This window comes from Gobius niger (assembly GCF_951799975.1).
Source record: "Gobius niger genome assembly, contig: SCAFFOLD_50, whole genome shotgun sequence".
Classification (NCBI taxonomy): Eukaryota; Metazoa; Chordata; class Actinopteri; order Gobiiformes; family Gobiidae; genus Gobius; species Gobius niger.
The window spans coordinates 129,259-155,290 of record NW_027639073.1 but is presented as its reverse complement, the minus strand read 5'-3'; the positions used below and the strand labels follow the sequence as shown (position 1 = coordinate 155,290).

Genomic DNA, 26,032 nt, shown 5'->3' with positions numbered 1-26,032 from the left:
GGACACGCCCCCTCCTCGGACACCCCCCCTCCCCGGACATGCCCCTGTGGTCACAGCAGGGGGCGCTGTGTTGCTTTGAGAGTAAACCTGTTCAATCCTGTATTCGTCTCCTTTAATGTTTGGATCAGATTTAAATCGTTTCCTTTGATGTTTGGATTTAAACCGTTTCCTGCTGGATTTAAAAATATAAAATCCTCAGAAATCGTATTTATGGAAAGAGAGGTTTTTAATTTGTTTTATTTTCTAGTTGAATAAAAACATTGTTTTGTTTTGTTTGAATAAAACTGTAATTACTGTTTTGTCTTTTGTTTTTGCGAGAGTTTTTCTGAGGAAAACTGTTTGATCTGAAGGTTCAAAGAAACACGTGTTCTCCAGTCCGGCTTTACCCAAATCTAAAAGCTCCCCTACTGGAGAGCAACACTGTTTCTCTTTAGTCATGTCTTTGCTTTTAGATTTGGGTAAAGCCGGACTGGAGAGGTTCAGAGGTGGGGGGGGGGGGGGGGGTTCCTGTATTTTACTGTGAAATCCTGCGGGGGGAGGAGCCTGTTTCGGAGCTTTACTGTGGAGCCGGAAGTGTCCAGTGCGCGTGCGGTGCAGGTGAAGCAGCTCGTGCAGCGGCGTACCTGACTCAGACCTGACGTGACCTGACGCAGAGCTCGTGCACACTCGGACATGGCGGGACGGGACCGGATCGTGCAGCTCCTGCGGCAGCTGGAGCGCGCGGCGTGAGTTTCCGACACTCGCTTTAAAAACAGCAGATTTTAGGTTTTCTACGTAAAACCTGCGTCTCTGCAGAAACTGACGCTGATCACGTGACGGAGGGAGAAACACAGCGGGGCTGAGAAGCATTCGGCACAAACACATTCATTAGACCACCTGATTTAGTCCGAGTTAAGTCACGTCTTAGTCCTGGGTTAGTCCTGGTTAGTCCGTGTTAGTCCTGGTTAGTCCGTGTTAGTCCTGGTTAGTCCTGGTTAGTCCGTGTTAGTCCGTGTTAGTCCTGGTTAGTCCGTGTTAGTCCTGGTTAGTCCTGGTTAGTCCTGGTTAGTCCGTGTTAGTCCGTGTTAGTCCTGGTTAGTCCTGGTTAGTCCTGGTTAGTCCTGGTTAGTCCGTGTTAGTCCTGGTTAGTCCTGGTTAGTCCTGGTTAGTCCGTGTTGTTCTCGTGTCAGTTTCCTCATGATCTAAAGGTTTTTATTGTTGATTCGTTTCTAAACAGTTTTTTCTAAGTTTCATAATGCACGTGAGGCGCATGCGCAGTAGGTGTGTTGTTGAGCTCTAAGGTTAAAGCAGACTCTGCTAAAGTTCATCTCAGCTAAAAATAAACTCCGTGTGTTTTTAGCAAATGCACAAAAGCAGAACGAGCTTCGGGTTCTGTGGGAAAACTGTGGAGCAGAAGGTCACGGGTTCGATTCTTTACCCAAATCTAAAGCTTCTTGAAAAAGGAACAAAAGAGCGACAAAAACGTGCTGGAAAAACTCAGATTAATGAGTTTGATTAGTTTTAAAGCAGAACTTTGCAACTTGTTTCTCTTAATAAATCCTCTCTGTCGTCTCTCTGAGGGGATACAAGTGTGAATGGAATGATTGGCCAGAAAACCACTATTGCAACTTTCCTGCCACCGGGTCGGAGTCACCAATACACACTAATGGAAGAAGATGCTAACGGGCAAAGCTAACTGTGGGCTAGCACCACTTAAACAGTATTTACAGATTTCTTACCCTCACTGGTTTAAAGAGGCACATGGAGACCAACAACCTCACAGGGGTAAAGGACAGGGTGTACACGTGAGGTCAGGGGTGTACACGTGAGGTCAGGGGTGTACACGTGAGGTCAGGGGCGTGCACGTGAGGTCAGGGGCGTGCACGTGAGGTCAGGGGCGTGCACGTGAGGTCAGGGGTGTACACGTGAGGTCAGGGGTGTACACGTGAGGTCAGGGGCGTGCACGTGAGGTCAGGGGCGTGCACGTGAGGTCAGGGGCGTGCACGTGAGGTCAGGGGCGTGCACGTGAGGTCAGGGGCGTGCACGTGAGGTCAGGGGCGTGCACGTGAGGTCAGGGGCGTGCACGTGAGGTCAGGGGCGTGCACGTGAGGTCAGGGGCGTGCACGTGAGGTCAGGGGTGTGCACGTGAGGTCAGGGGTGTACACGTGAGGTCAGGGGCATGCACGTGAGGTCAGGGGCGTGCACGTGAGGTCAGAGGTGTACACGTGAGGTCAGGGGCGTGCACGTGAGGTCAGGGGTGTACACGTGAGGTCAGGGGTGTGCACGTGAGGTCAGGGGCGTGCACGTGAGGTCAGAGGTGTACACGTGAGGTCAGGGGCGTGCACGTGAGGTCAGGGGTGTGCACGTGAGGTCAGGGGTGTGCACGTGAGGTCAGGGGTGTACACGTGAGGTCAGGGGCATGCACGTGAGGTCAGGGGCGTGCACGTGAGGTCAGAGGTGTACACGTGAGGTCAGGGGCGTGCACGTGAGGTCAGGGGTGTACACGTGAGGACAGGGTGTACACGTGAGGTCAGGGGTGTACACGTGAGGTCAGGGGTGTACACGTGAGGACAGGGTGTACACGTGAGGTCAGGGGTGTACACGTGAGGTCAGGGGTGTACACGTGAGGTCAGGGGCGTGCACGTGAGGTCAGAGGTGTACACGTGAGGTCAGGGGCGTGCACGTGAGGTCAGGGGTGTACACGTGAGGACAGGGTGTACACGTGAGGACAGGGTGTACACGTGAGGTCAGGGGTGTACACGTGAGGTCAGGGGTGTACACGTGAGGTCAGGGGCGTGCACGTGAGGTCAGGGGCGTGCACGTGAGGTCAGGGGCGTGCACGTGAGGTCAGGGGCGTGCACGTGAGGTCAGGGGCGTGCACGTGAGGTCAGAGGTGTACACGTGAGGTCAGGGGCGTGCACGTGAGGTCAGGGGTGTGCACGTGAGGTCAGGGGCGTGCACGTGAGGTCAGGGGCGTGCACGTGAGGTCAGGGGTGTGCACGTGAGGTCAGGGGCGTGCACGTGAGGTCAGGGGTGTGCACGTGAGGTCAGGGGCGTGCACGTGAGGTCAGGGGTGTACACGTGAGGACAGGGTGTACACGTGAGGTCAGGGGCGTGCACGTGAGGTCAGGGGCGTGCACGTGAGGTCAGAGGTCACGGCCAGGTGTGCAGAGGTTTATGGCTCTGAGGGTCAGGGGTCAAAGTGTCGATGGTGAATCAGGTTAAGGTTCATTTTATTATCGCAGCGACTTCAGTCACTGAAGAAAAACAAGGTAATAAATGTGTTGAACCTCCTCACCCTCACCGGCACCAGCTCAGCTTTACCCAAATCTGAAAACGTCTGGAAAAAGTGTCAACATAGTGACAAAAAGAAAGAGTGATGAAAAAGCAACAAAAAACGCCTCACAAGTTTTTAGATTTGGGTAAAGCTTCCTTGTAACTTTAATGAACCTGTTTGTGTTGAGCAGATGCAGATGCCCAGCTCATTCCAACGCCTTCCACCAAGGTACTAATACTGTAGTACTACTACTACTACTACTACTACTACTACTACTACTACTACTGCTACTACTACTGCTACTACTGCTGCTACTACTACTACTACTACTACTACTACTGCATTTACAGATTCACACGTTACTGCAGATTAAAACACAGAAATGGCACAATTCATTTTCGGTCCAAGATTTAAAGTAATGATTAAAAGCTATTTATTAGCACAAGTTTAAATGACAGCAGCATGTTTCTCCTTTTAAATGAATGCACATGATTCACCACTATGTGGCGCTAGTGCTCCGCCTGTTAGTCTGTTAGCGTGAGGCACTATTAGCGTGAGGCACTGTTAGCGTGAGGCACTGTCAGCGTGAGGCACTGTTAGCGTGAGGCACTATTAGCGTGAGGCACTGTTAGCGTGAGGCACTGTCAGCGTGAGGCACCGTTAGCGTGAGGCACTGTTAGCGTGAGGCACTGTCAGCGTGAGGCACCGTTAGCGTGAGGCACTGTTAGCGTGAGGCACCGTTAGCACGAGGCACTGTTAGCAAGGCACTGTTAGCGTGAGGCACTGTCAGCGTGAGGCACCGTTAGCGTGAGGCACCGTTAGCGTGAGGCACCGTTAGCGTGAGGCACTGTTAGCGTGAGGCACCGTTAGCGTGAGGCACCGTTAGCGTGAGGCACCTTTAGCGTGAGGCACTGTTAGCGTGAGGCACTGTTAGCGTGAGGCACTGTTAGCGTGAGGCACTGTTAGCGTGAGGCACTGTTAGCGTGAGGCACTGTTAGCGTGAGGCACTGTTAGCGTGAGGTACTGTTAGCATGATGTGCAGCAATCTTCAGTAAAAGACAAATTAACCGGAAATCGATCGTCTGGACATTTTTCTTTTTGACAACAGATGTTACAGCTAAATCCACAACAGTACTAATACTGTAGTACTACTGTAGTACTACTGTAGTACTACTACTACATACTCTGACTCAATACTATGACTATGTAAAGTGTTCTAGACCAGAGAGGAGACTGTGCAGGGTTAGGGTCGTGTTTCTTAACTGTTAATCTGCTTTAAATGTCGGACATTTTGTTTCAGTTAGTTTTAAATGTCGGACATTTTGTTTCACTTAGTTTTAAATGTCGGACATTTTGTTTCACTTAGTTTTAAATGTCGGACATTTTGTTTCACTTAGTTTTAAATGTCGGACATTTTGTTTCACTTAGTTTTAAATGTCGGACATTTTGTTTCACTTAGTTTTAAATGTCGGACATTTTGTTTCACTTAGTTTTAAATGTCGGACATTTTGTTTCACTTAGTTATTTTACTTTGTTGTTTTACTTTGTTATTTTACCTTTTTTTTACTTAGTTATTATTTTACGGCCAATTAGTTTTTTTTAAGCTTCAAATCACATAAAATGTAAGTCTCCATATAAAGTGTTAATGTTATTCCTGTTATTTGACTTGCAGGAGCCGCCGCCCCCTGCACCGTCAGGAAAACAGACTACGCCTTCGAGGTCAGATAAACATAAAACATGTACAACGCGTTCAGCCACATTCATATAAAACATGTACAACGCGTTCAGCCACATTCATATAAAACATGTACAACGCGTTCAGCCACATTCATATAAAACATGTACAACGCGTTCAGCCACATTCATATAAAACATGTACAACGTGTTCAGCCACGTTCATATAAAACATGTACAACGCGTTCAGCCACATTCATATAAAACATGTACAACGTGTTCAGCCACATTCATATAAAACATGTACAACGTGTTCAGCCACATTCATATAAAACATGTACAACGCGTTCAGCCACATTCATATAAAACATGTACAACGTGTTCAGCCACATTCATATAAAACATGTACAACGCGTTCAGCCACATTCATATAAAACATGTACAACGCGCTCAGCCACATTCATATAAAACATGTACAACGCGTTCAGCCACATTCATATAAAACATGTACAACGTGTTCAGCCACATTCATATAAAACATGTACAACGTGTTCAGCCACATTCATATAAAACATGTACAACGCGTTCAGCCACATTCATATAAAACATGTACAACGCGTTCAGCCACATTCACACAAAACATGTACAACGTGTTCAGCCACATTCATATAAAACATGTACAACGCGTTCAGCCACATTCATATAAAACATGTACAACGTGTTCAGCCACATTCACACAAAACATGTACAACGTGTTCAGCCACATTCATATAAAACATGTACAACGCGTTCAGCCACATTCATATAAAACATGTACAACGCGTTCAGCCACATTCATATAAAACATGTACAACGCGTTCAGCCACATTCATATAAAACATGTACAACGCGTTCAGCCACATTCATATAAAACATGTACAACGTGTTCAGCCACGTTCATATAAAACATGTACAACGCGTTCAGCCACATTCATATAAAACATGTACAACGCGCTCAGCCACATTCATATAAAACATGTACAACGCGTTCAGCCACATTCATATAAAACATGTACAACGCGTTCAGCCACATTCACACAAAACATGTACAACGTGTTCAGCCACATTCATATAAAACATGTACAACGCGTTCAGCCACATTCATATAAAACATGTACAACGCGTTCAGCCACATTCATATAAAACATGTACAACGTGTTCAGCCACATTCACACAAAACATGTACAACGTGTTCAGCCACATTCATATAAAACATGTACAACGCGTTCAGCCACATTCATATAAAACATGTACAACGCGTTCAGCCACATTCATATAAAACATGTACAACGCGTTCAGCCACATTCATATAAAACATGTACAACGTGTTCAGCCACATTCATATAAAACATGTACAACGTGTTCAGCCACATTCATATAAAACATGTACAACGCGTTCAGCCACATTCATATAAAACATGTACAACGTGTCTCCTGTGCAGATGGCGAGCTCCAACATCCGCTACGGCGCCGGCGTGTCCAGAGAGATCGGGATGGTCGGTATCTGTTCATGGTTTCCGTGGTGACATGTCCTCGCTGACGTTTCCGTGGTTACAGGACGTGGCGGCGCTCGGCGCTCGCAGCGTGTGCGTGATGACGGACGGTAACCTGGCAACGCTCGCCCCGGTGACGTCGGTCCTGGAGTCGCTGACGACGAGCAGAGTCCAGTTCAGCGTCTACGACCGAGTGAGGGTGGAGCCTACGGACGCCAGGTCAGAGCCCCGCCCCCTGGAGGTCAGAGCCCCGCCCCCTGGAGGCTTAAAGACCACTGTGTTTCTCATAATCAGCACAAACTCCCTCGTTGGTTGAAGTGTTCTCTGTGTCATGTTTGTTTCTGTGCTGCAGCTTTAAAGACGCCATCGCCTTCGCCAAAGCCGGCGGTTTCGACGCGTACGTGGCGGTGGGCGGCGGCTCCGTCATCGACACCTGTAAAGCGGCCAATCTCTACGCCTCGCACCCCGACAACGACTTCCTGGACTTCGTCAACGCCCCCATCGGGAAAGGGCTCCCGGTGACGGGGAAGGTGCGGCCGCTCATCGCCGGTGAGGCACACGCGTGACCTGTGACGCGTGACCTGTGACACGTGACCTGTGACACATGACCTGTGACGCATGACCTGTGACACGTGACCTGTGACGCGTGACCTGTGACACGTGACCTGTGACGCATGACCTGTGACACGTGACCTGTGACACGTGACCTGTGACACGTGACCTGTGACACGTGACCTGTGACACGTGACCTGTGACACGTGACCTGTGACACGTGACCTGTGACACATGACCTGTGACACGTGACCTGTGACACATGACCTGTGACACATGACCTGTGACACGTGACCTGTGACGCGTGACCTGTGACACGTGACCTGTGACACGTGACCTGTGACACGTGACCTGTGACACATGACCTGTGACGCATGACCTGTGACACGTGACCTGTGACACGTGACCTGTGACACGTGACCTGTGACGCGTGACCTGTGACGCGTGACCTGTGACACGTGACCTGTGACACGTGACCTGTGACACGTGACCTGTGACACGTGACCTGTGACACGTGACCTGTGACACGTGACCTGTGACACGTGACCTGTGACACGTGACCTGTGACACATGACCTGTGACACGTGACCTGTGACACATGACCTGTGACACGTGACCTGTGACACGTGACCTGTGACGCATGACCTGTGACGCGTGACCTGTGACACGTGACCTGTGACACATGACCTGTGACACATGACCTGTGACACGTGACCTGTGACACATGACCTGTGACACGTGACCTGTGACGCGTGACCTGTGACACGTGACCTGTGACACGTGACCTGTGACACGTGACCTGTGACGCGTGACCTGTGACGCGTGACCTGTGACACATGACCTGTGACGCGTGACCTGTGACGCGTGACCTGTGACGCGTGACCTGTGACGCGTGACCTGTGACGCGTGACCTGTGACACATGACCTGTGACGCGTGACCTGTGACGCGTGACCTGTGACACATGACCTGTGACGCGTGACCTGTGACGCGTGACCTGTGACACATGACCTGTGACGCGTGACCTGTGACGCGTGACCTGTGACACATGACCTGTGACGCGTGACCTGTGACGCGTGACCTGTGACGCGTGACCTGTGACGCGTGACCTGTGACGCGTGACCTGTGACACATGACCTGTGACGCGTGACCTGTGACGCGTGACCTGTGACGCGTGACCTGTGACGCGTGACCTGTGACACGTGACCTGTGACACATGACCTGTGACACGTGACCTGTGACGCGTGACCTGTGACACATGACCTGTGACGCGTGACCTGTGACGCGTGACCTGTGACACGTGACCTGTGACACGTGACCCGTGACACGTGACCCGTGACGCGTGACCTGTGACGCGTGACCTGTGACACGTGACCTGTGACACGTGACCCGTGACACGTGACCTGTGACGCGTGACCTGTGACGCGTGACCCGTGACACGTGACCTGTGACACGTGACCTGTGACACGTGACCTGTGACACATGACCCGTGACACGTGACCTGTGACACGTGACCTGTGACGCGTGACCTGTGACACGTGACCTGTGACACGTGACCTGTGACACGTGACCTGTGACACGTGACCTGTGACACGTGACCTGTGACACGTGACCTGTGACACGTGACCTGTGACGCGTGACCCGTGACACGTGACCTGTGACACATGACCTGTGACGCGTGACCCGTGACACGTGACCTGTGACACGTGACCTGTGACACGTGACCTGTGACACGTGACCTGTGACACGTGACCCGTGACACATGACCCGTGACCCGTGACCTGTGACACATGACCTGTGACGCGTGACCCGTGACACGTGACCTGTGACACATGACCTGTGACGCGTGACCCGTGACACGTGACCTGTGACACGTGACCTGTGACACGTGACCCGTGACACGTGACCTGTGACGCGTGACCCGTGACACATGACCCGTGACCCGTGACCTGTGACACATGACCTGTGACGCGTGACCTGTGACACGTGACCTGTGACGCGTGACCCGTGACACGTGACCTGTGACACATGACCTGTGACGCGTGACCCGTGACACGTGACCTGTGACGCGTGACCCGTGACCTGTGACACGTGACCTGTGACACGTGACCTGTGACACGTGACCCGTGACACATGACCCGTGACACGTGACCTGTGACACGTGACCTGTGACACGTGACCCGTGACACATGACCCGTGACCCGTGACCTGTGACACATGACCTGTGACGCGTGACCTGTGACGCGTGACCTGTGACACGTGACCTGTGACGCGTGACCTGTGACGCGTGACCTGTGACACGTGACCTGTGACGCATGACCTGTGACACGTGACCTGTGACACGTGACCCGTGACACATGACCTGTGACGCATGACCTGTGACACATGACCTGTGACGCGTGACCCGTGACACGTGACCTGTGACGCGTGACCCGTGACCTGTGACACGTGACCTGTGACACGTGACCTGTGACACGTGACCTGTGACACGTGACCCGTGACACGTGACCTGTGACGCATGACCTGTGACACGTGACCCGTGACACGTGACCTGTGACACGTGACCTGTGACGCGTGACCCGTGACACGTGACCTGTGACACATGACCTGTGACACGTGACCTGTGACACGTGACCTGTGACGCATGACCTGTGACACGTGACCCGTGACACGTGACCTGTGACGCGTGACCCGTGACACGTGACCTGTGACACATGACCCGTGACACGTGACCTGTGACACGTGACCTGTGACGCGTGACCCGTGACACGTGACCTGTGACACATGACCTGTGACACGTGACCTGTGACACGTGACCTGTGACGCATGACCTGTGACACATGACCCGTGACACGTGACCTGTGACACGTGACCTGTGACGCGTGACCCGTGACACGTGACCTGTGACACGTGACCTGTGACGCATGACCTGTGACACATGACCCGTGACACGTGACCCGTGACACGTGACCTGTGACGCATGACCTGTGACGCATGACCTGTGACACATGACCCGTGACCTGTGACACGTGACCTGTGACGCGTGACCCGTGACACGTGACCTGTGACACGTGACCTGTGACACATGACCTGTGACACATGACCCGTGACACGTGACCTGTGACACATGACCTGTGACACGTGACCTGTGACACGTGACCCGTGACACGTGACCTGTGACACGTGACCTGTGACGCATGACCTGTGACACGTGACCTGTGACACATGACCCGTGACACGTGACCTGTGACACGTGACCTGTGACGCGTGACCCGTGACACGTGACCTGTGACACGTGACCCGTGACACGTGACCCGTGACACGTGACCTGTGACACGTGACCTGTGACGCGTGACCCGTGACACGTGACCTGTGACACATGACCTGTGACACGTGACCTGTGACACGTGACCTGTGACACGTGACCTGTGACACATGACCTGTGACACGTGACCTGTGACACGTGACCTGTGACGCATGACCTGTGACACATGACCCGTGACACGTGACCTGTGACACGTGACCTGTGACGCGTGACCCGTGACACGTGACCTGTGACACATGACCTGTGACACGTGACCCGTGACACGTGACCTGTGACGCATGACCTGTGACACATGACCCGTGACACGTGACCTGTGACACGTGACGCGTGACCCGTGACCTGTGACGCGTGACCTGTGACGCGTGACCTGTGACACGTGACCTGTGACGCATGACCTGTGACGCGTGACCCGTGACACGTGACCTGTGACACGTGACCCGTGACACGTGACCCGTGACCTGTGACACATGACCTGTGACACGTGACCTGTGACACGTGACCTGTGACACGTGACCTGTGACACGTGACCTGTGACGCGTGACCCGTGACACGTGACCTGTGACGCGTGACCTGTGACGCGTGACCTGTGACGCGTGACCTGTGACGCATGACCTGTGACACGTGACCTGTGACACGTGACCTGTGACGCGTGACCTGTGACGCGTGACCTGTGACACGTGACCTGTGACACGTGACCTGTGACGCGTGACCTGTGACACGTGACCTGTGACACGTGACCTGTGACGCGTGACCTGTGACGCGTGACCTGTGACACATGACCCGTGACACGTGACCTGTGACACGTGACCTGTGACACGTGACCTGTGACGCGTGACCTGTGACACGTGACCTGTGACGCGTGACCTGTGACACGTGACCTGTGACACGTGACCTGTGACACGTGACCTGTGACACGTGACCTGTGACGCGTGACCTGTGACGCGTGACCTGTGACACGTGACCTGTGACGCATGACCTGTGACACGTGACCTGTGACACGTGACCTGTGACGCGTGACCTGTGACGCGTGACCTGTGACACATGACCCGTGACACGTGACCTGTGACACGTGACCTGTGACCTGGAACACGTGACCTGGAACAGTTTCAGACAAACGGATTAAACGTGGTTTATTTTCCTTCCGCTGTGTTTCAGTGCCGACGACGGCCGGCACCGGCAGCGAGACCACGGGCGTCGCCATCTTTGACTACGAGCCGCTGCACGCCAAGACAGGTCTGACACACGCCCCGCTCTGATTGGCTGCTCTCCCTCACGCCCCGCTCTGATTGGCTGCTCTCCCTCACGCCCCGCTCTGATTGGCTGCTCTCCCTCACGCCCCGCTCTGATTGGCTGCTCTCCCTCACGCCCCGCTCTGATTGGCTGCTCTCTCTCACGCACCGCTCTGATTGGCTGCTCTCCCTCACGCCCCGCTCTGATTGGCTCTCCCTCACGCCCCGCTCTGATTGGCTGCTCTCCCTCACGGCCCGCTCTGATTGGCTGCTCTCCCTCACGCCCCGCTCTGATTGGCTCTCGTCCGCAGGTATTGCCAGCAGAGAGATCCGGCCGATGTTGGGCATCGTGGACCCGCTGCACACACTGAGCATGCCCAGTCGCGTCACGGCCAACAGCGGCTTCGACGTGCTCTGGTCAGACTTTACTTTATTTATTTATTTATTTATTTAGCTTCTCAAGCCCCGCCCTCTTATCATTTAAAAACACATCATTGGGTCTTTAATGATCATGAGTCACAGCGGTTTATTATTATTATATTATTATTATTATTATATTATTATTATTATTATTATTATTATTATTATTTTTATTATTATTATATTATTATTATTATTATTATTATTATTATTATTATTATTATTGTTATATTGTTCATTTCTGATGATATTTGGAAACATTGACTGTGATTTTGTTGAACCCCAGTCACGCCCTGGAGTCCTACACCGCCCTGCCGTACCACCAGAGGGCGCCGTGTCCCCCCAGCCCCCAGCTGCGCCCGGCCTATCAGGGCTCCAACCCCATCAGCGACGTGTGGGCGGTGCACGCGCTCAGGGTGGTCAGCAAGTACTTCAAGAGGTACGAGTACTACTACTACTACTATAATACTACTACAGTACTACTATAATACTACTCCTTCACAGTTTCTCCTTTGGAACATAGGAGCCCTGTTCCCCGTTGTACATGTTTGGGAGTAACCGTGTTCTCCCCGTTCCCCGTTGTACATGTTTTGGGAGTAACCGTGTTCTCCCTGTTCCCCGTTGTACATGTTTTGGGAGTAACCGTGTTCTCCCTGTTCCCCGTTGTACATGTTTTGGGAGTAGCCGTGTTCTCCCTGTTCCCCGTTGTACATGTTTTGGGAGTAACCGTGTTCTCCTCAGGGCGGTGCGTGACCCCGATGACCTGGAGGCTCGATCGTCCATGCATTTGGCCAGTGTGTTCGCCGGGATCGGCTTCGGGAACGCCGGGGTCCACCTGTGGTCAGTTTATAACTATATAATATATAGTTATATATAGTTATAACAACTGTAATGTTTTTACTTTTTACAGTTTTAAGAGTTTTATTTTTGTTTTTTTAAGAGTTTTAAAGGATCTATATCCTGCTATTGTAGCCATTCCAAAGTGAAGTATATGTATATGATATATTGTACCTCTACCATTGTGGAGCCTCATTTTTGTGATAAATATAAGTGTTTTCTGGAGGTATTTTTCGAACCCGGAAGACACAACGCTTCGATTCAGCTAACTCCGCCCCCTCTCTCAGCTAACTCCGCCCCCTCTCTCAGCTAACTCTGCCCCCTCTCTCAGCTAACTCCGCCCCCTCTCTCAGTTAACTCCGCCCCCTCTCTCCGCACATACATCGGAGTTGACATCATGGATCTATAATAATAACTGGATAAGACACTCCCCCCTTGCCCGCGCGCCGGTCGGCGGACGGCCACTCGATGGTACTGCAGCAGCAAATTCACATTGGGCCCAGAAAGGATTTTTGCCATAGAGCAGCCATGCGAAAAAAAACTGTCCGTATTCGGCTGACAGGACGCCTACAACTTTCACAAAGGTCGGATTTAGTGTCGATTATCATCTACATTAACATCATGTACTTTTTTCCCCTTCGAAATTTACGTATCGTCTAAAAAATACATTTGTAAGGACTTAGCCGAGCTCCGCTCTAGCCACGCTCTAGCTTTCCGCCGCGTTGATTGGTCAGAACGTGCACGTGATGCCGGCAGCGCAGCCGGGCACTTGCAGAGCGCGCCCTCGCTGTCCGTGTACGAGCACATGTGGGCTCGGAGGAAAAACAACAACAGCAGCAGCATAAAGACCAGCATGGGGAACCGAGAGAAAAGAGGACGCAAAACTAACTTTGCAAGTAAGTTTGTATCACACAGAATGTATTCTGTAATTGTAAATGTTAGCATACACCACAGTTATTTATAGAATGTAGCTTTATGAAAATAGCAAACAGAAACTACTACGACTACCATTTTTAAACAAACAGAACAATGCTATTCTAAAAGATGACAGTACCCCGATCCCATTTGCTCATTAACATATACTGTATGTGCATAGAATTACAATAGTGACAAGGCCTAATACATAGTGAGAAGTTTGTTATTTGGACAAACGTCTCGAGAGCAAAATAAGGTTAGTTTTCATAGTGTCTATGACGTCGGACCTTTCCCTGCTATTTTGCCGTCACATTTCGATCTGAACAATATCTGACTGGCTAATATTAGTTCCAGGAGTTGGAAATTGTTAGTTTTTGGTTCATTGAATAATATATAATGACGTGACATTTTTAATCAAGTTTGTCTAATAACTAATAATTGACTTTGTCTCTCAAACCAATGCTAAGTGCATTAAAATGAACAAAAAGCAACATGTTGAGCTGTTCAAGACGAAAATAAAAAGTGGTGTTAACCCTTGGTCACTGCATGTCTTTTTATGCATTGTTTTAGCAAAGCAAGACAAAAATGAAGGTCAGAAAACAGAGACAACAGTAATGTTAAAATTACAAAACAAACATGCTATCATACTTGTTCACTAATGTAACAAGACTGGTGATTATATTACACGTAATAGACATATAATTGCACAGTAGAGATATGTATAATTCTCATTCTGGTCTTGTGATCCAGAAATGTGAACTCTAGTATAATAAGGATGACAATATGTTTTTCTTTCTTCACTGAGGCTGTTCTGCTGCAGAGAGGAGTCTGCTGCAGGATCTGTGTCCACTACGGATATGGAAGGTGCGGCTTTGTATGAACTTCTTTACTAACTGGTGATTAGCTCTTACTACTTCAGTTAGTTTGTTATGTGTTTCATAGCCACAAATAAAACTGTAATAAAGTTGCTGCTCAGTAATTCTTCCTATATTGAGCAGATGCTGCTGATGGCTGAGTCCGGTCACCCATCTCCTCCTCACGGGGCAGTTACTCCTTGGTTTCTTGTTGGAAGAGTCATGCTCAGACCGTTAAAGCTTTATGTGAGAATGCATGTGTTATACCTGAGATGTTTGTATTGTCCAGAAGGAGACCTGTTCCAGTCTGGGATTGTCGTTGAATCTACTCTGTGCTCTGACAGCGGAGAAAAGAACTTAAGGTGGTCTGGGCTGAGTTTTTAGCTCAGTAGATAACAGCTTTGGGTATTATTCTTTTTCACTTTGTCATGGAAGATATTGCGGGCACTTCTGGAAATGAAGCTAATACCACGTGTTCTTCAGAGTGCAGAGGATTACCGTTTATTTTTTTAACTGCTGCCATCGGGTGTAAATCAATAAAATGTACAATTTGGGCAAAACCCAGTGATTGTTTTTTGCGTATAGTGTTCTAGGCCTATTCTGCAAATATATTGCGGCAGTTTTCTTTTTTGCAAGATCATTAATTTAGTGTATGTTGTACATAAAAAGCTTCATTGCATTTCAATTACATCTATTAGTTTCTGTGACAATGCCAGAGACAATTGACATAAATGTTGATGGTGATTTATTTTACTAGAGTGTTTTTTTTTAAACTAATTTTGCAATTCTGCTACAGTAAAATTATTTAAAATAACACTACTCACAACTGTACAATGTTCTACTCTTTTCTACTGCTGATATACTTGTGATATATTGCTAAACTGCAAATGTTGTGAAATGCAATGTAATGTATTATAATAGATCTTGCCAGCCTAATAATTAGAGGATGGTCTTAATCACTTTGCCATTGTTGATAATTATGAATATACAAATTGCAATGATTCTTGTTCTCATGTTCCATCCATAAAAATGCACATTTCTACATATACACACTTTGATTACATGTTACATGACATAAAATACAAGATAACATTTCAGTGTGTCCATGCAAAATCAGCTCCTATAAGGAAGCATTAAAGCAACAAATACTTGATATTTTTAATGATGGTGTGTAAAAGAAAAGTCAATATGCCAAACAAGACACAGAAAAGGTCAAATGTACTGAAAATATTACTTTAAATAAGGTAAAACTGTAATTGTGTTGTACAGGACATTTACCGTGGATCTATTATATTAAACATTTGCATACTACGTCTGAAAGTGGGTCTCCTTCATTTCATGTTTATGTTCATGTCACAAGTTAAATGGATCAAATGCTGCGTTGTACAAAATTGCGGTTATTTAAAACTTACAAAGGTATAAACTGACTTTGACTTTGTCATAATGGTGAAAAATAAAAGTTGAATGTGTCTTTTAAACATGGGGAAAAAGGTGCAGATCTTTAAATGCGCGTTGGGCTGTAGGCCACTTTGCGAGCTGGGTCTGCTGTTCAACTCAAGGCTGATTCTCTGCTCGCTCTAGTCGTGCTGAGAATATACAATTTACTTGACATGTGGTCAATTGTAGAAGTATAATTAACCTTTAATTAAACGTTGGAAAACAGTTCCAAAAGTGAAAAGCAGATATTATATTACATCAAAAACTAGGCTGACCGATGTTGACCTGCTCAGCATACGGTTGAGCTGCGCTCTGCTGCCGAGCTGCCGCGCTCGCTCTCGTCGCGCTGAGAATCATGGGCATGGGCAATAAACATCCAGGTTTCTTTGTGTTTTTTATTTGAAATGATAAAAGACCACTAATATGGCCATAACAATTAATAGTATAAATTATACAAGCATATAATAGCCGTTAAAATTTTCGCTGGGCCCAATGAACACGGAACTAACGCGGAAGTAAGAATTTTTTCTGGCTCGTTGCGCCAATGAGCACAGGCCATTGAAATCAACAGGCGGCCATATTGGAAACCCGGGGCTTGGTTGACATCTGCAACACAGCTTCAGAAATGGCTAACACACAAGCTAATATGCTAACACACATGCTAATATGCTAACACACATGCTAATATGCTAACACACAAGCTAATATGCCAACACTCATGCTAATATGCTAACACACAAGCTAATATGCTAAAACACAAGCTAATATGCCAACACACAAGCTAATATGCCAACACACATGCTAATATGCTAACACACATGCTAATATTCTAACACACATGCCAATATGCTAACACACATGCTAATATGCTAACACACATGCTAATATGCTAACACACAAGCTAATATGCCAACACACAAGCTAATATGCTAACACACAAGCTAATATGCTAAAACACAAGCTAATATGCCAACACACAAGCTAATATGCCAACACACAAGCTAATATGCTAACACACATGCTAATATGCTAACACACATGCTAATATGCTAACACACAAGCTAATATGCTAACACACAAGCTAATATGCCAACACACAAGCTAATATGCTAACACACACATGCTAATATGCTAACACACACATGCTAATATGCTAACACACATGCTAATATGCTAACACACAAGCTAATATGCTAACACACATGCTAATATGCTAACACACACATGCTAATATGCTAACACACAAGCTAATATGCTAACACACATGCTAATATGCGAACACACAAGCTAATATGCTAACACACAAGCTAATATGCTAACACACATGCTAATATGCTAACACACAAGCTAATATGCTAACACACATGCTAATATGCTAACACACAAGCTAATATGCTAACACACAAGCTAATATGCTAACACACATGCTAATATGCTAACCCGCGTTTGGATTGACTCACCCTCTGCTCCATCGCTGTTTACATTATGGGACTCGCGTTGGTTATAAAAGTTAATCCACTTTGATTCAAACATCCATCAGAGACAGTCACAGAAAAACAATATTTTGGTGAAAGTCGCTGAATCCCGGAGAAAAAAACAGCTTCTGAGGGGAGTGGCCTCTTCTTTAGGAAGGTTGAATCATAGACTGTATATACTCCTGTCCTCGTAGCCAAACGCGCTTCTTTTTCTCCGTGACATTATCGTTAGGTAAGAATAAAGAACAGGTGTGTCCAGTTATAACGAGCTCCATCTTCAGCTGCAGCGCAAACATGACTGATCTGTTCAGACGCTCAGGGTTTGTTTTGGCCTCAGCTGACCTGGAAGCACCTCGGGCACAGCCTTTTTTATCTCTTTGTTTCTCTCTTACGACAGAAATAATGAAAAAGCTGTTTTACAAATTAAAATCAGGCTGTAAGACATTACATTACAGACGTCGAGCACTTCCTCCGCTGTGACGACACAACTGAGCAGGTCAGTCGTTCACCAGGAGAGGGCGGAGCCTCAGAGAGCAGGAGGGCGGAGCCTCAGAGAGCAGGATTCAGGAGGATTACTGAGAGCTGCGTGAATGAAGCCACAAACCACTCTGGGGGTGTTTTTGATAAGGAAATAGCAAACCAACATGGCTAAAAGCTCTAAAAGGTCGATTTTGCAGGATATAGGACCTTTAAACATGTAGAGTTTTTAGTTTTTACAGTAAAGTTCTAGTTCTAGTTCTGACCCTGTGTCTGGTTCTAGTTCTGACCCTGTGTCTGGTTCTGACCCTGTGTCTAGTTTTAGTTCTGACCCTGTGTCTGGTTCTAGTTCTGGTTCTAGTTCTAGTTCTGACCCTGTGTCTGGTTCTAGTTCTGACCCTGTGTCTGGTTCTAGTTCTGGTTCTAGTTCTAGTTCTGACCCTGTGTCTGGTTCTAGTTCTGACCCTGTGTCTGGTTCTAGTTCTGGTTCTAGTTCTAGTGCTGACCCTGTGTCTAGTTTTAGTTCTGACCCTGTGTCTGGTTCTGACCCTGGTTCCGGTTCCGTTGCAGCCACGGCATGTCGTACCCGATCGCAGGGAACGTGAAGACTCACCGCGCTGACGGCTACAGCGTGGAGCACGCCCTGGTGGTGAGGCGCGGTACTGTGTGAGGCATGTGCTGGGTGTGGAAGGGCATCTGACTCTTCTCTTGTGTCCAGCCTCACGGGCTCTCGGTCGTCCTGACGTCGCCCGCCGTCTTCAGCTTCACCTCCTCCATGTGTCCGGAGCGCCACCTGGAGGCCGCCGAGATCCTGGGTAAGACTATTGTACATGTTTTATGTTGTGTATGAGACTTTGGAGTGATTTAAAGTAAACACACAGCGCCCCCTCATCCCGGCCGCCACACCCGACTGCAAACCGCCCCAGGGCAGCTGAAGGTCCCACAGAACAACATCATCCGCAAACAGCAGAGATGAGACTCTGAGGCTCCAAACCAGACCCCCTACTCCCGGAGCACCCCCACTGGGCACCACGAGGGCCCCGGACCCCATACTCCCGGAGCACCCCCACTGGGCACCACGAGGGCCCCGGACCCCCTACTCCCGGAGCACCCCCCACAGAGCACCACGAGGGTCCCAGACCCCACACTCCCGGAGCACCCCCCACAGAGCACCACGAGGGTCCCAGACCCCACACTCCCGGAGCACCCCCCACAGGGCACCACGAGGGCCCCAGACCCCACACTCCCGGAGCACCCCCCACAGGGCACCACGAGGGTCCCAGACCCCATACTCCCGGAGCACCCCCCACAGGGCACCACGAGGGCCCCAGACCCCATACTCCCGGAGCACCCCCCACAGAGCACCACGAGGGCCCCGGACCCCATACTCCCGGAGCACCCCCACAGGGCACCACGAGGGCCCCGGACCCCATACTCCCGGAGCACCCCCCACAGGGCACCACGAGGGCCCCGGACCCCACACTCCCGGAGCACCCCCCACAGGGCACCACGAGGGCCCCAGACCCCATACTCCCGGAGCACCCCCCACAGAGCACCACGAGGGCCCCGGACCCCATACTCCCGGAGCACCCCCCACAGGGCACCACGAGGGCCCCGGACCCCACACTCCCGGAGCACCCCCCACAGGGCACCACGAGGGCCCCAGACCCCATACTCCCGGAGCACCCCCCACAGGGCACCACGAGGGCCCCAGACCCCATACTCCCGGAGCACCCCCCACAGGGCACCACGAGGGCCCCAGACCCCACACTCCCGGAGCACCCCCCACAGAGCACCACGAGGGCCCCGGACCCCATACTCCCGGAGCACCCCCCACAGGGCACCACGAGGGCCCCGGACCCCATACTCCCGGAGCACCCCCCACAGGGCACCACGAGGGCCCCGGACCCCACACTCCAGGAGCACCCCCCACAGGGCACCACGAGGGCCTGGACCCCATACTCCCGGAGCACCCCCCACAGGGCACCACGAGGGCCCCGGACCCCATACTCCCGGAGCACCCCCCACAGGGCACCACGAGGGCCCCGGACCCCACACTCCAGGAGCACCCCCCACAGGGCACCACGAGGGCCCCAGACCCCACACTCCCGGAGCACCCCCCACAGGGCACCACGAGGGCCCCGGACCCCACACTCCAGGAGCACCCCCCACAGGGCACCACGAGGGCCTGGACCCCATACTCCCGGAGCACCCCCCACAGAGCACCACGAGGGTCCCAGACCCCACACTCCCGGAGCACCCCCCACAGGGCACCACGAGGGCCCCAGACCCCATACTCCCGGAGCACCCCCCACAGAGCACCACGAGGGTCCCAGACCCCACACTCCCGGAGCACCCCCCACAGGGCACCACGAGGGTCCCAGACCCCACACTCCCGGAGCACCCCCCACAGGGCACCACGAGGGCCCCAGACCCCATACTCCCGGAGCACCCCCCACAGGGCACCACGAGGGCCCCGGACCCCATACTCCCGGAGCACCCCCCACAGGGCACCACGAGGGCCCCGGACCCCCTACTCCCGGAGCACCCCCCACAGGGCACCACGAGGGCCCCGGACCCCATACTCCCGGAGCTCCCCACACAGGGCACCACGAGGGCCCCAGACCCCATATTCCCGGAGCACCCCCCACAGGGCACCACGAGGCCCCAGGACCCCATACTCCCGGAGCACCCCCCACAGGGCACCACGAGGGCCCCGGACCCCATACTCCCGGAGCACCCCCCACAGGGCACCACGAGGGCCCCGGACCCCATACTCCCGGAGCACCCCCCACAGGGCACCACGAGGGCCCCAGACCCCATATTCCCGGAGCACCCCCCACAGGGCACCACGAGGGCCCCGGACCCCATACTCCCGGAGCACCCCCCACAGGGCACCACGAGGGCCCCGGTCGAACGCTTTCTCCAGGTCCACTAAACACATGTGGACTGGTTGGGCAAACTCCCACGCACCCTCGAGCACCCGATGAAGGGTATAGAGCTGGTCCAGTGTGTCACGACCAGGACGAAAACCGCATTGTTCCTCCTGGATCCGAGGTTCAACCATCGGCCGGATCCTCCTCTCCAGCACCCTGGAGTAGACCTTACCGGGGAGGCTAAGGAGGGTGATTCCTCTGTAATTGGAACACACCCTCCGATCCCCCTTTTTAAAGAGAGGGACCACCACCCCGGTCTGCCAGTCCAGGGGCGCTGTCCCCGACCGCCACGCGATGTTGCAGAGACGTGTCAGCCAAGACAGTCCTACAACATCCAGAGACTTAAGGTACTCAGGGCGGATCTCATCCACCCCCGGAGCCACCGAGGAGCTTTCTCACCACCTCGGTGACTTCAGCCCCGGTGATGGGCGAGCCCACCTCCGAGTCCCCAGCCTCTGCTTCCTCATTGGAAGACGTGACGACGGGATTGAGGAGGTCCTCGAAGTACTCCTTCCACCGCCCGACGACATCCCCAGTCGAGGTCAGCAGCCCCCCACCCGCACTGTAAACAGTGTTGGTGAAGCACTGCTTCCCCCTCCTGAGGCGCCGGATGGTTTGCCAGAATCTCTTCGAGGCCGACCGATAGTCTTCCTCCATGGCCTCCCCGAACTCCTCCCAGACACGAGTTTTTGCCTCTGCGACCGCACGAGCTGCAGCACGCTTGGCCTGCCGGTACCTCTCTGCTGCCTCAGGAGTCCCACAAGCCAACAAGGCCAGGTAGGACTCCTTCTTCAGCTTGACGGCATCCCTTACTTCCGGGCGCCACCACCGGGTTCGGGGATTGCCGCCGCGACAGGCACCAGAGACCTTACGGCCACAACTACGAGCAGCCGCATCGACAATGGAGGAGGAGAACAGAGTCCACTCGGACTCCATGTCCCCCGCCTCCCCCGGAATCTGGGTGAAGCTCTTCCGGAGGTGGGAGTTGAAGACCCCACTGACAGAGGGATCCACCAGTCGTTCCCAGCAGACCCTCACAACACGCTTGGGCCTGCCAGGTCTGACCGGCTTCCTCCCCTGCAGCGGATCCAGCTCACCACCAGGTGGTGATCGGTTGACAGCTCAGCCCCTCTCTTCGGTGCTTTTTCGATTTGATTATTTTCAATGTTCATGTCTCGATATCGATACGATATTGATACGATATTGATACGATATCGATGCATCTTTCAGCCCTAATGTCCACCAACATAAACAGAACTGCACAGGCCAAACCCTTTCTCTCACTGAAGTCACTGCAGCAAAGATTGTTCAAATCCAAATTATTTACACTGTATTTAGAGCAATAACAAAACTAACCCGGAGGTGGCGCTGCTGCTCTTTGCACAGCTCAAATATATATATTTATATATGTAGTTCGTCTCTGCAGGCGCCGACATCACGGGAGTGAAGCTCGCTGATGCGGGGCGGGTACTCGCCGACGCCCTGCGCGCTCTGCTCTGGGACCTGCAGGTGGAGGACGGGCTGCAGGCGCTCGGCTACTCCTCTGAGGACGTGCCCGCGCTGGTGAAGGGGACACTCCCACAGGTGAGACACGCCCCCCACAGGTGAGAGACGCCCACAGGTGAGACACTCCCTCAGGTGAGACACTCCCCTCTACAGGTAAGACACGCCCCCCCACAGGTGAGACACTCCCACAGGTGAGACACGCCCACAGGTGAGACACTCCCACAGGTGAGACACTCCCACAGGTGAGACACGCCCACAGGTGAGACACGCCCACAGGTGAGACACTCCCACAGGTGAGACACTCCCACAGGTGAGACACGCCCCCACAGGTGAGACACTCCCACAGGTGAGACACTCCCACAGGTGAGACACGCCCACAGGTGAGACACTCCCACAGGTGAGACACTCCCACAGGTGAGACACTCCCACAGGTGAGACACGCCCCCCCCACAGGTGAGACACTCCCACAGGTGAGACACTCCCACAGGTGAGACACGCCCCCCCGCAGGTGAGACACTCCCACAGGTGAGACACGCCCCCTACAGGTGAGACACGCCCCCTACAGGTGAGACACGCCCCCTACAGGTGAGACACGCCCCCACAGGCATCTCGGTTGGAACAGATTGAGAAATGTTTTGTCGTTTCAGGAGCGAGTGACCAAGCTCTCTCCCAGAACCCACACCCAGGACGACCTCGAGGAGCTGTTCCACCAATCACTGAAGCTCTACTGACCACGCCCTCCTCACACCAATCACTGAAGCTCTACTGACCACGCCCTCCACCCACCAATCACAGAGGCTCTGCTGACGGAGCTGACGGAGCCGAGGAGAGAACGACCTACCTCACACTTGATTGTTATGGTTGTCATTGATTTTTAAAATGCTCGTGTGTGGTTTTTAAACCATGATTTCTAATTAAAGTGTTTCCGATTAGTCTCATCTCCTTCCTTTGTTTGTGACAGGAAGGGCATCTGACACAGGAGAGCAGGAGGGGAATGTGGGTTTTGCTTCTTTAATAAAATACAAGAACATTGAGAAAACAGGTCACAAAAGAGATAAAAACAGTAAAAGCAGATTTAAAGTTAATATGTAAATGAGCAGGCCAATACGCAAATGAGCAGGTTAATATGTAAATGAGCAGGTTAATATGTAAATGAGCAGGTCAATACGTAAATGAGCAGGTGTAAAGTGTGGATTATTTATATTAACGCCATAGAAAAATAGATTCTGTCAAAACTGCAAGCAACAAATAAATAAATAAATAAATGTACATGTTAAAATCTGTTAAATACATTTGTACACTTTAGTTTTAAAAAGTCATGTAGTTTTCTAAAAATACTAAAATGTGAAAATTACACTGTTAAAAATTTCCTTTAAAAACATTGTACAGTGTGTCACTAAAAAGTTAAAAGGATGAAACTTGTCTGGGCTCAGGTCCAGGCTCAGGTCCAGGTCCGGGCTCAGGCTCAGGTCCAGGTCCAGGTCCGGGCTCAGGTCTGGGCTCAGGCTCAGGTCTGGACTCAGGCTCAGGTCCAGGTCTGGGCTCAGGCTCGGGTCCAGGTCCAGGCTCAGGCTCAGGTCCAGGTCAGGTCTCCACGTAGAGTCGCGCCTGCTCCGTCAGGCTCCTCTGGTCCTCAGTTTTCCCTAACATCAGCACCTGCAGCTCCCCGCTCAGCTGCACACACAGATCCAGGACATGTTCACCTGTTAATGCCCGATCCCTCATTCATTTATTAGAAACAATCAAAGAGAAGCCCCTAAAGTAAAATGTTTGCTCTGTTAAAACTCATTCCTAACACATTTGTAACACTGAGACAAACTAATCAGGTACAGAGCCTCTAAGAATATGAGGTGTCCGGTTGTTTTCATTTTCCAGTAAAACGGAGCTGATCTTCAGATTAAATTAATTTGCATTTTCTGGATATCACCGTCATTTACTCAAAGTCTTGTTCAAAAGATCAGTGACATGAAATGCAGATTTGTACCAGAGATCAATGCATTACAAATCACTTTAATCTATAAATCTAGTTTGTATTGAATAAATAATGATGTTTGACGTCTCAAACCCCTGAAATGTCAGGTGGTGCAACAGTAAAATTAAGGCTTTTATTTTGAAAAAGAGGTAGTAATATAATAGTAATAGAATCCTGTAAAAAGGTAAAAGGTTTGTAAATCTCTATGAAATACTAGGCGGTACATCAATGTAAAACCAGGACTATGTTATACTGTATAAGATGGTGCTAATGCTAAAGCTAATGTAAGCCCAGTTAGAGTCGCTAAAGGTGCACAATATGGCATAATAACAAGCTCGAACTTTACAGATGGCATTTCTGAAATGTAATGTGAAAGTAAAGAGAAAACAGCACAAGGGAATGAATGAATCAGAGGAAAATATTCACTTTTAGTTCAATGGTTGATCCACCTTTGAAAACATGAGCCGGTATCTGTAAAGTAAACCTTTTCAGACGGATCAGAAAACAGACACTTTACTGATAAGTGACAGTTTGTCCCATGATTAGAAGGGGGGGGTTCTGTGTACACGAAAGGTTTAAAGGTCCTTTATTACAGTGAGGGATGTCATCAGGACTGTCACTGGTGTTTATGTCACACATTCAAAATGTCCTCAGGGCCACCCATTAATAAATCATTTACACAGTTTTGCACAATATAACAGATAAAAAATACATCAAAAGTAACATCTTGCAATGACTGGGCTAAAAACTAGTTTACAGCCAAACATTTTAGCAAATAAATGTATTTTTCCTTTTAAAATTAGCTTTTTCAATGTACTTGTTTTGTAGACAAGCTTTGGGGGCCCCCTGTAATACCACTGAGTCTCCCCAGGGGGCCCCGGACCCCACTTTGGGAACCACTGATCTATGTAATGGACTGCATGTATGTATGCATGTTAAAGTGGGATTGTCGTGACACAAATTTAACATAGTTTTATGGAAATGATGAATTGGAGCGTCTCGCACTCACCTCAAAGGGGCTGAGTCTGTAGGCGGGGCATTCAGGAGAGTGCAGGTATCCCACAGGAGCCTGACACCACCACACCTCCACCTGCCGGCCCTCCAGCGCCTGCCGGCCCTCCAGCACCTGCCAGGCCTCCACCTGCCGGCCCTCCAGCACCTGCCGGCCCTCCACCTGCCGGCCCTCCAGCACCTGCCGGCCCTCCACCTGCCGACCCTCCACCTGCCGGCCCTCCAGCGGGAAACAGCCGAACTCCTCACAGCCCAGAGTCAGAGAGCGAGACGGGTCCATCTGGAGCTGTAGTGAGCCCAGCAGACTCAGGCCCGCCACCTGAGACAGAGGAGAGGGTTAACCACCACCACAGGAGAGGGTTAACCACCACAGGAGAGGGTTAACCACCACAGGAGAGGGTTAACCACCTACATTGGTAGAGTTTTTTACAGGTCTAATTCCTGACACATTAAATGAGCTTTGAACCTAAAACCAAGGAGACATTTGAATTTGTACAGATTTATTTTCTCTAATAACTGGTTTATTCCTAAACTAAACCCGATTCCCTCCTGTGTGACTGAGAGCGTGTTTAGTCAGAGTTCAGTCAGACTTCGGCCTGTCAGAGTTCGCTCAGTCCTGATGAGAC

The 26,032-nt window shown here is 50.8% G+C and overlaps 1 protein-coding gene across 1 annotated transcript; it reads left to right on the top strand.

Annotated features, from left to right (window-relative positions):
- The first annotated feature begins 639 nt into the window (after positions 1–639).
- adhfe1 (alcohol dehydrogenase iron containing 1) lies at positions 640–23,174 on the top strand. Its single transcript, XM_079583372.1, has 14 exons — positions 640–725; positions 3,447–3,484; positions 4,929–4,975; positions 6,412–6,465; positions 6,527–6,681; positions 6,815–7,011; positions 11,493–11,570; positions 11,878–11,983; positions 12,273–12,425; positions 12,728–12,826; positions 18,552–18,630; positions 18,700–18,796; positions 22,344–22,501; positions 23,071–23,174. The coding sequence occupies exons 1-14, from the start codon at positions 673–675 to the stop codon at positions 23,152–23,154; spliced, it is 1,398 nt and encodes a 465-aa protein (XP_079439498.1). The 5' UTR covers positions 640–672; the 3' UTR covers positions 23,155–23,174.
- Positions 23,175–26,032: the final 2,858 nt, after the last annotated feature.